At 36.8% G+C, this 11,250-nt stretch overlaps 1 protein-coding gene and 1 long non-coding RNA gene across 12 annotated transcripts; one reads left to right on the top strand and one right to left on the bottom strand.

Moving 5' to 3' along the window:
- Window positions 1–1,275: 1,275 nt before the first annotated feature.
- On the top strand, window positions 1,276–9,385 carry LOC121256921 (protein DEFECTIVE IN MERISTEM SILENCING 3). Of its 11 annotated transcripts, none has more exons than XM_041157726.1 (9): window positions 1,276–1,402; window positions 5,394–5,537; window positions 5,934–6,048; window positions 6,590–6,818; window positions 7,084–7,275; window positions 7,364–7,684; window positions 8,130–8,355; window positions 8,825–8,873; window positions 8,996–9,385. In XM_041157726.1, exons 1-8 carry the CDS (start codon window positions 1,382–1,384, stop codon window positions 8,864–8,866), a joined length of 1,290 nt encoding a protein of 429 aa, XP_041013660.1. In that variant the 5' UTR covers window positions 1,276–1,381; the 3' UTR covers window positions 8,867–8,873; window positions 8,996–9,385. The 11 variants fall into 11 exon arrangements, with proteins under 11 accessions (XP_041013660.1, XP_041013659.1, XP_041013656.1 ...); XM_041157725.1 differs by having other exon boundaries at window positions 8,825–8,909; XM_041157722.1 differs by having other exon boundaries at window positions 7,084–7,281; window positions 8,825–8,909.
- LOC121256924 lies at window positions 2,715–3,197 on the bottom strand. The gene is made up of 2 exons (XR_005939131.1): window positions 3,036–3,197; window positions 2,715–2,787 (listed from the first exon to the last, which is right to left on the bottom strand). It is a non-coding gene; the product is annotated as an uncharacterized LOC121256924 (long non-coding RNA).
- Window positions 9,386–11,250: the final 1,865 nt, after the last annotated feature.

Genomic DNA, 11,250 nt, shown 5'->3' with positions numbered 1-11,250 from the left:
AATGAAAAAAAGAAGAAAAAATTAAAGGCAGAAATACCGGCCAGTACATGCCGAAATATAGGCCGTTACAGTACCGGCCAGTACGGTCGATATTTGGACCGATATGAAATATATGTAATACATGTACTGGATTAGTGGCCGGTACGGTATGGTATTTAAAACAATGGTTTGGGTTAGGCGGGGTACCCCGTCCCGATGCTGGGGGTGGGGGCAGACTCTCAATCTGCCCCTCCTCGGTCCATTTCAATAATGGACTACAGTTTACTAGGTCCAAAAATTATTCTTGGATCTAAAATTGATCAAAAATACATTTTTGGACTTAAATTGTAAATTTCAATTTGTAAATATGACTATAATTTAAAAATTATGTGGTTTTTAAATTTGCTAATGCATATTTTGTGTAAGTTATAGTGTAGTAATCCTGCCAAGACAATACAATAGTCCCACATTGCTTAAGTGTGAGACTTGTATTGTGAATATAATCTATAAAAGGACCACCCTATTCCAAGACAATACAATAGTCCCACATTGCTTAAGTGTGAGACTTGTATTGTGAATATAATCTATAAAAGGACTACCCTATTACACTACAACTTACATAAAATATTAAGTAAAAGTTCTATTTAATACATATTACTATATTCATATATAGTAAAAATAATAAATATTTATAAATATATATAGTTAAATATATATTTATACAGAAAAAATTGGGTGCTGGGTGGGGGATGGGGCGGGGCCTCATTGGGGCCATCTGCCCTCGCTCCCGTCAGTGTCTTGCCCTGTAGGGCGGGGGCCTTGCCCCCGCATGGGCAAGGCGGGGTTGCCTGCCCCACTATGCTGGGGCGGGGCAATGCGGTGCAGGACCTCGCTGCCCACCCCTAGTTTCAGCGAGAAGGAGAATTTTTAGCCCATTTAGATAATAAAAGTAGTTTTATCTCGTCTTATTTAATTTTATCATTATAACTTTTAAAAATTTCTATACAAAATATAATAAATAATTTAATTTTTTTAAATTAAAAAATAATAATAATATTAAAAAATAATATTTTAATAATATTTTATTTAATTTTTAACTTTTGTCTTATTTCATTTCATCTCAACTTGTAAGCGATATCTAAAAAAAGACTTGCGAATGAGAGACTCCAGCCCAATGTTATATTCAAAACTGCGTCGTTTTTGTAGATTAGCTTTGAAACGCGACAACTTTGCCTTATCGGGGTTTTATTTATTTATTTATTTTATTTATTCTGCAATATGCGTTATATTAGAAATACTATATATTTATTTTTAGGAAGTCACCGGAGGCAAGCCGAATCCCCTAGTAGGTACGCAAAATTGCGACAGAGGGGGAGAGGGAGGGAGCGGGTGAACCTCAACGATGTTTCAACCCAATAACCAGGTATGCTCCTCTTCTTCATTTCTAATTTTTCCCAGACTGTTTGGTTCTGAGAAATGTGGGAAAGAAAGAAGAGAAGAAATAAAGGAGAAAGAAACTTGAAATCGTCTTGTTAACAGCAAATACAGACACTGGCTACATTATTTGAAATCTCCCACATTTTCTCAGTAACCAAACGGGAAATTGGGGCTTCTAATGCTAGCCTTGGCTTCCTTCTTTACGGTTGCTTGAAACTTTAATGTCCAAGAAAAGTTTATAGACTTCAATACGGTCTTTTGCTTTTAACTGTTTTTATATTTATATTTTTAGCGCGATTATTTATATTTTGGAGTTAAATTTTGCACTGGGTAGTTTTGAACAGCTCATAAATTATGCTTAGTGATATGAACTCGAGAGTTTCTGTCGGTTGAAAATCAGTAAATAAAGAATATAAAGGGATAAATCAATTGCTTCGAGGGAATTGGACTCCAGGTTTTGCCCAAGGACTCTGCCATTTTACTGATACCCGGCCGTACGGCATCTACTGCTTCTTATAGGAGCAGATCGTGATTCATGCCCAACAAGGAAAGTTGTAACGTAAATGCATAGTGGACAAAATGTGCGGACTACCCAGAGCGGATTGTAATATTAGGTTTGTAATGGTACGATATTCGTTACAGAAAAATCAGTTTGGACGTCAGTATGCCCTTCTGGCACTGTGTTGTTGAAGTTATTGTAATTGCTTTCTAATTTACCAAAAAGAAGCAATTATTGTAATGGCTTCAAATGGTGGTCTTTAGTGTACAGCTGGGATGTGCCTTGTGTAATTTGCTTGGGGAGGTAGAGTGAGAGTATCAGATTCATATCTTTTAAGCTTTTCTAACCCCTTGGGGTTGGCTCAAGTGGTAAAGGTATTGGGTTTGGGGGTATGATTCTCCCAAGTCTAAGGTTCAAATTCCATTCGGTGCAAACAATCTTTAGAGGCCATCAAATAGTGGGATTTTCTCCTTAAATTACCTGAGGTGCAGTTGCGGGAACTCCTTGACGAGGGCTTGGGTACCCCCGGGATTAGTTGGGACGCTGTTCCCAGACACCTGGTACCAATAAAAAAAAAAAATATCTTTTAAGCTTTTGAATTAGTGTTCATTCTATGCGACATGTATTAGAAGATGGAAGTTCTTTGGTTAATTCTGGTGATATAAAACGGTTATGCTTTTGAATTGGGAAAACCTTCAAACCGAATGCGGTGTTGGTGAGTTTTACACAATCCATTGGGAGGGGACATGTCATTGTTTAATTATTCTTACCGTAGACCCAAAAACAAGTTACAAAATTCCTTTTTCTCTTACGTCTTTCCTTCTTTTCCTCTCTCTCTCAAGCCTCTCTCTCTCTCTCTCTCTCTCTCCGTCCTCACTGTCCCTTCTCTCTTTGCCCCCCGTCGCTCTCTCAAGCCTCACCGTTGCTCTCTCTGTCCTCAAGCCCCCTGTTGCTCACCAAGTCGATCTCCATCGAGGTGGAAGGCTGTTGAAGTCTGACACAGTTGGAAATTTAAATTTATTACGGGAGGTTGGAAATGTAAAGGTTGTGGTTTAGGCTGAGATTCATTGGATTTTGTTCAGTATTGAAAAAACAAGTGAATTACAACAAATATGCTCACTCTCTCTCCCCACTTAGGAACTTTGGAACGTTAATTTTTTCGGCCCACAATGCACCACCCAACCTTGGTTGCTCCGCACAAAATCTCTTACACTCAAAAGCACAACCCAACACCGGTTCCTCCGCCATATTCTTCCTAATGTAAATTTGCTTTAGTCTCTAAAAAAATTTTGGATGGAGCTGCAATTGTGATTTACCGGTTTTGTAAATCTTCTCCAAATTTCTTTTCAATGTTAGTGTGGAAAATTTTGGGCGGAGCTATGATTTTTGTGAAGAGCTGTGCGGCAGTTTCTATTTATAAAATGCCGTGCAATTTTTGTAAGATAAACGTTTAATGTAGACTACAATGTGGCGGATGGGGGTGGTTGGCGATGCCAAATCACTGGTGGTAGAGCTCGCTGGGTGGCAACAATGGCTGAACGAAGATGGGTTTCTATATTAGCGGGAAGGGTTACTATCTTTGTTGTTAGAAATGGGAAGAAATCCTGTGCGGCAATGTCTATTTGAAAATAAAAGTTATGCTGATGTGTCATTATCTCATTAGTTGGTGTGAACATGACGTTTGCACCACTTCCAGTTGGAAGAGGAACTCTTTTGAATTATGTATCCATTCTTTGGTGTAGAAGACATTAAAAAGTTGGGGTTTTTAAATGCCTTCTACATTGTGATTGTTATGGAGTGGTGCTTCACGTGCAAGAAAGCTGCGGAATCAGTGGATCATCTACTTCTACATTGTGATGCGGCTAAAGTGGATGGTGTGTTTAGAAGATCCGGACTGACCTGGGTTATGCCAAAATCAGTGGTAGATTTACTTGCATGTTGGACTAGACTTCATACTTGCTCTCAAGTGGCAGCTGCGTGGAAGATGATTCCTTTGTGCATTCTGTGGTGCATTTGATTGGAAAGGAATGAGAAGTGTTTTAATAATATGGAATGCAATGTAGAAGAACTCTGGAAATTTTTATGTGTTCTTTGTTTAGTCGGTTTTCAGCTATTGTACTTAATGGAGGGGCTGTCCATGAGTTTTTTTCCTCCTTTTTCTAGTGTTGGAATGTATTTAGGCGTTTCTTTTGTATACATCCTGTGCACATGGGCTTCGTCTATTGCATTTGATGAATAAAATTTTTACTTAAAAAAAAAAAAAAAAAAGTTGGGATTTTTTGCCGGTTAGTTCTAAACTAGGAAAACTCACTTTTTGCCTTTTGGCACTGACACAATAAGAAGTGGATATTAATTTGACACTGCATTGTTGCTGCGCATGGTAGAGATCATAACACAAAAGCACAATTAACTGGTTAACAAGGAATAGTTGAATTTCTGATGGCAAGGTAATGCTCTTTTTTTTTTTTTTTTTAACAAGTCAAGGTAATGTCAGCGGGATATGTGCTGGACAGATAGCATACGACTTCCCTTTCTTGTACTTAGTCATATATGGCATGTATCTATAGCTTTACATATCTTGTAATTAGTCATAGCTTCTTTATTTAGACAGATCTTGTAATTAGTCATAGCTTCCTTATTTAGACAGATTCTATTGCTGTAAATGGCTTGATTTAGAGAGATCTTGTAATTCAATCCAGTTAAAAGGTAATGCATTATTAATGTAATATCAAGCTTGTTCTCTTCTTTAAAGGAACTTATTTAGTTGAGAAGATTTTGGCTATAAATTGTCGTTCATGGAATGGTACGAGAGGGTGTTAACCTCAAGGGATTTGAAAACATTCGTGTTGCTTCCCACCACCCTACTCTGCCTGAAATATTGCTGTAATATTAAACTTCCCTGCAATTCAGCGTTGTGGAAATTACAGAAATAATAATAAAGCCAAAATTAATAGTGAAAGGCAAGATTTTCACCATTGTTGTGAAAGTCTAAATTTTGATCTACCTGTAATGGAAACTCTATAAAAGGAGTTGAAGTGCTGTACAGAGCCAAAAGCTAATTATTCAGAAAGTTGTGCCAGATTGGATATACTTTGCTGTTTTAAAAGTCTGCTATTCCTTCTGATTCCTTAAAAAGCTTCTCAGAGTTATGGTTAGAAATGGTAGAATCTCTACTTTTTGCCTGGCTGGTGATTTGTCATGTTCCTTGAAAGGTAATAAGAAAAGTGTTTCTTAATAGGCAATTGAAAAAATAAAAAAGTAATATTCTAGTAAACAACAGCTATCCACTCTTTTGCATTAAGACCAGCTTCTTCCTTTTTTTCTTCCCCTTCCCCCCGAATATGCATACAAAAGTATCTTTTCCGCATGTGAGAAACAAAAATCTTGAAAATGAGGGACAAATCTTTGTACAAGAGGCTGTTGTTTATGCTTTTCAAATAATGTAACTTTAAATACGTGTTAATCCCTCTCTTTGCAGATTTCATTTCAAACAAGGGCATTATCTGTCAAAGATTCATCAGCACTGACGCAGGTTGATCAAAATGAGACCAGTATAGTTGTGAGGGATGAAATGCAAAATGGAGGATTTGCGCATGCGGAAACTATCATATACTATTCCAAGGTTGTGAATTTTATACCGTGGAGTTGGTTTAAAATGTTTGTTTTCTGTGTCTAATTTGTAGAAACAATTGATCTTTTATGGAGCTCATTAAGAAATGAGTGATGGCGAAGATGCTAGATTTTCTCTATTCCTTAGTTCATGGTAGATGATCCTCAGATAAATGACATCTCCGCCCATCCCCCCCCCCAAAAAAAAAAAAAAAAAGGGATGGGGGGCGAGGCCAGAACTTCAATCCCATGCAGGTGCATGATCATTCACCTATCAAAATAAATAAATAAAAAAGTTCGTGTTGTTTTTCTTACTGCTTCATCAGGTGGCAATGTAACAAACAAATGAAACTTTCTTTTTTCTTTGGTAAATTAAGCAAACTAAGTTCATGATACCTAATTTATGCAGAAACTTCAAGATGATCTACATATGCTGGGGATGAAAATCAAAGAGCATGAGGAGAATTTAAAATTTCTCAAAACTCAGAAAAGCAAATTAGATGACTCCATTCTCGATTTGCAAGGTATGATCTTTTCTTATTTTTAATAGATGCCACTGTCAATACAGAGCAAATCCATCTTAAACAAGTAAATGAATCCAGATGACATGGGAAATGACCACTTTATTAGACCTTAGTTAGATTCTGCTTATCTGGGATATAATTACAACTGTCATGGTGTAATAAATATAACTTTTAGTTAGATGCTGCCCTTTAAACATTAGATCAAGCACATCTCACTTGGGTGTAATTGTTGGTTGTCTAAGAAGATATGCGGGGTAATCATATATAAAGATGCTAAGAATGGTGTATGATTATATGTCATTCCAATAAAAAAAATACCGTCATTCTTAGCATCTTTACATACGATTAACTAGAAGGGAAATTAGTCAAGAGGTTTGTGGGAGTTGTAGCGAACTCAATAATGAAGGGCATCAAAGTTTTGATTTCCTGTTATGTAATCCACCTTGGATGGGAATAACTTTTAAAATTTTCAAATGTCTATGGCTTTGACTCTTTTTTCCATATTTGATTACTTACAAGTTTTATCTCGTTTAAATTTTAGTCAAAAGTCATTCTTCAAGCATTCCTAAGACTGAAAATGAGAACAACTCCCAACCTCAGCCTGAGGAGCAAACAACTGAACAGATTCTACGGTATGAAAAGTCTGCTGCCGGAATTCTGTGTCAATTGAAAACTCGGCATGGTACTCAGGCTTCCCATCTTCCATTGACCAAGGATGTGCTTGGCGTTGTTGCTACACTTGGAAGATTAGATGACGATAATCTTAGCAGGTTTGCTTGACTTTGCATTTTCTCCGTTTCTGGTATTCTGCATTATTCATGATCTCATCATTAGCTGCATTCGAGGTTTAATGATTACGATCGCATCCAAAATAGACTGTCATCTTCTATTAGCCTTCATCATTGAAACTTGAGGTGCCCTGTTTGCTTACCTGGTCGGGAATGGGGTATCCTAATTGAGGGACATCATGACTGGACTATTAACATTCTCTCACTATGCTTGACATAATTTTCCTTCAACTTATTTGGTCTGCAGGCTTTTTGCAGAGTACTTAGGAGTTGAGACTATGCTGGCAATTGTCTGCAAGACTTATGAAGGTGTCAAAGCTCTAGAAACTTATGACAAGGAAGGCTGCATTAATACAAGTTCTGGTCTTCATGGGCTTGGTGCTTCCATTGGGAGAACTTTGGATGGCCGATTTCTTGTCATTTGTCTTGATAATTTAATGCATGGGTCTCTCTTATGCTGTCTTTTTGTTTGACAATCTGACTTGTATTTTGTAAACCTTCTGAAAAACTTTTTTCCTCTTTCACAGACCATATGCAGGTGAGTTTGTAGCTGATGACCCTCAAAGAAGGCTTGATCTAATAAAGCCAAGATTACCTAATGGGGAGTGCCCACCTGGGTTTCTTGGGTTTGCTGTGAATATGATCAATGTGGACAGCACAAACTTGTTTTGTCTCACTGCCAGTGGGTATGGCCTCAGGGAGACACTATTTTATAATCTCTTCTCGCGCCTGCAAGTTTATAAAACGAGGGCAGAGATGGTCCTTGCTCTTCCTTGTATAAGTGATGGAGCCCTTTCTTTAGATGGAGGGATGATTCGGAGTAGTGGTGTTTTTTCCCTAGGGAATCGGTAAGAAGCTCTGCTACCACAAGCGAAATGCAAATTTATCGTCATTTATTCCATTGGGACAATCTTTCTCTTGCAAACTTGATGATTTGCTTGATAAGATATTTGCAGTATTCATGTAATGCAGATGCCTCTGTATCACACAGTTTTACATTGAAAGATTAAATAGCTTTCCTTTCTTCAGTGTTGCCTTCAATTGATTTTCTCTCTCCTCTTTCACCAGTGAGCAGAAGTAGGAATGAGAAAGAAAGGGTTAGCCGCACAATTATAAATAATACAAGAAACTGTGCTTTTGACTGAAATCTTTGATCTTTTTACTAACAAATAAGAATCACTAAACCAACTTGAGTGGGTTTGATATTCCTTGATGAATTAGTGATTAGTTCTGTGTTCAGTTGTTTTTTTGTATTGTATTTTTCAGTGGTACAATAAACCTGTCTGTTGTTAGGGAAGATGTTGGTGTGAAATTCCCAAAGCCCTTGGTAACATCAACTGTACCTGAAAACTACAATGAGGCTGATAGACTTGTCAAGGAGATGAAATGGAAAAAAGATAAGATGCTGGAGGATATGAAGAGAGAACAAGCAATCTTGGACTTAGAAAAGTCCAATTTTGAAAAAAAGAAGCAAGAGTTTCTCAAGTTCCTTGCTGAAAGCTCATCATATGCAACTCAGGTAATTGCCTTGAATGGATCTCAATTGACAAGTATTTGTGGCTTACATATGGAAGTAACTACTTATCAAAAACACATGGAAGTAACTTCTTTTGTTATTTTGACTAGTAGACATAAGTGATGAACAACCCTTGACAGATGCTTTATAAAAAGATGTTCTCACTAAGTTTTATTTGATTTCTTAACCTTGTGGGGTTGTGACTTGCATTCGAAAAAACTAGATTTCCCATAGGTGTTGCATGCTCTCATCATCCCACTTTTTTATTTATTTATTTTTATTTTTTTAAATTTATTTTTTATTTTGTAAAAATTCTTCTGGTAAGTGATTATCTGTCCACGACTTAAGTGTTCTCTTTATTTATTTATTTATTTATTACTATTATTATTATTTTCTGGGTAAGTGTTCTATATAGTTGACTGGTGTGTTTCTACATTTGTTCTAAAAGATTTTGGTCTTGATATATGCGCAGCATCAAAGTCAGGCAGCTCCAGAGAGATTCACCCCAAGATGATGTATAGGTCGAACATCCGTCCTAAGATTAGTACCAATGTGAGGTAATGGAGTAGCCATTAAAGTCTCTCTGTCAGCTTGAGCTCTGACCGAGATCCATGCTTTCTGCTTTTTCTGGTTTTGAAAGCAGGAAAAATGTAGTGGGAAGGGAAAGGCATCCTTTTTCGAGGCCAGTGAGAGGATTTGCTTCTTCAATTTCTGATGCTGCAAAAGCACATTTGGATTAGTGAAACCCCTTGGAACTCAAGATGCTCATGGGTACATTGTAATGAATGGTTAAACTGTTGAAGACCAAACTTCTGTCCAAAAAACAGAAAAACAAAGAAAACCACTGACCATTAGTTGGTTTTACATCTCTTTGGCAAGATGCTTGCATTATACTCATCACTTTGCATGATTCATGGTTCTACTAAGGTAGAGTTTATCGGTGCATTTAACTAGTCTTGCAGTCTTATTAAGATTTTTCATGATATTGTTGGCACCCTAATAATTTCTTCCCAATAAATGTAATATTATTATCGAAAATCATATTTGCTATTAGTCTATTGTTGTATTCGCTATTGTTATTCTTTTTTATCTTATACCTAAGGTCTCGTTTGTTTTTACAGGTGAGACGAGTTAAAATATTATTAAAATATATTTTTTTAATATTATTTTTATTTTAGAATTTGAAAAAGTTAAATTGTTTATTTTATTTTGTGTAGGAATTTGAAAAAATTATAATGATTAGATGAGATGAAATGAAAAGTTTTGTAAAAGTGAACGAGGTCTAAATTGTTCCTACCACTTCAACATAGTCTGTTGTGGTTGCTCTTTTTACAAAACTGCCTCATTAATTGTCACTTAAGCATAACAATCCAGCTTGGATATTAAGCTGAGGACTGTTCGATCCTTAGATTTCTCAAATTGTCAAACAAATTCAAAACTTGTTCTTCCCTTCATGCTTCAATGCTTAGTAGATCTCTGAATTCCGAAGCTCAGTGAATTTCGCCTCTCAAAAAGCTTGCAACGTGGGCATTTAGTATTGGTTTTTGGACCCCTACTTTAAGACTTGGAATCAGAAATAGATAAATATATGAAAGGAATTTTACAATACTTATAATTGTATAAGTGAATTTGAATGTTGAAAGATTTACGTTATGCATTTTATCTCTATTCCACTCTAAGCTCTAAACTTTGAACAAAAATTATAGAAACTTTCTTCTGAATGTGGAAAACTGTGTCTTATTGTAAAAATAGCTGCTGAGAAGGATTTTAACAAAGAGGCTTTCAAAAATATGATGGCTAAGGTATGGCAAACATAGGGGGCGATTCTTTTTTACGAAAGTTGGGAAGAACTTATTCTTGATTGAATTCCGTGAGGAGAATGACAGAGATCATGTTCTTAAAGGACGACCCTGGTCTTTTGATCGGTTTTAAATATGTTTGAATGAATTTGATGGAGGCACAGCGGCAAAGGACATCACATTCACAAATGAACCATTTTGGATTCAACTCCACAACATGCCATTAGCAGGTATGACAAAAGAGTATGGAGAAAAACTTGGTGCAGCAATTGGCACAGTCATGAAAGTTAATGTGGATGAGAAAGACATTGGTTGGCGTAAGTTTTTGAGGATCAGAATGCAAGTTAATATCACAAAGTCCCTGGTTAGAGGAAGGTTCCTCTTTATAGGGGAGAGACATTCCTGGATCCCTTTCAAATATGAACGCCTGCCCCTCTTTTGTTTCTAATGTGGAGTCATTAAACATGAAGGTAATGCATGCTCAAAGAATAATAACGGTGGAAGGTTATTAGAGAATATGGATGATCAATATGGTCCATGGCTTAGAGCTGGTGCAGTCATATCAGCAGGTTCTGGCAGCTAGAAAAAAGGTGGTGAAAAGTTTCAGGAACAAACCTCTAAGTCACGGCCTAGAATTTGTTTCGATGAGAACTCTGATGAATTAAAAGTAAAGTATTTAAAGGAAGATTAAGAAAAGGAAACTGCCAATAAATCAGCTCGAGGATCTGAATCAAGAGAGTGTGGCGAGGATCAAGGGAACAAAGAATCAAAAGGAGGAAATCATGGAAAGTTGACAGCTGACACCCTATCTAGGACTGAGAATATGCAGAATCAAAGAAAGATCCAACCCCACATAGAAGATTCAGCAGCCATACCAATCTCGATCAAATGTGGTAAGGATCCTTCCATAAATATCAAAGGTCAAAGCAATTTGATCAGTTTGGAAAAATGGTATACAGATCATGGAGGGTTGCTTTAGAAAGCCTTTATGTGTATGACTTTTGACTTTGTGCCCAAAAAGCAACTTGCCAATCATGAGAAAGCCACTCAGGACCAGCAAAGCAGTTCCAAAACCCTAAGGGGAAATTCAAAAAAAAAA

This window comes from Juglans microcarpa x Juglans regia, chromosome 3S (genome assembly GCF_004785595.1).
Source record: "Juglans microcarpa x Juglans regia isolate MS1-56 chromosome 3S, Jm3101_v1.0, whole genome shotgun sequence".
Classification (NCBI taxonomy): Eukaryota; Viridiplantae; Streptophyta; class Magnoliopsida; order Fagales; family Juglandaceae; genus Juglans; species Juglans microcarpa x Juglans regia.
The sequence above is the reverse complement of the archived record's forward strand: the minus strand, read 5'-3'. Positions and strand labels throughout refer to the sequence as shown.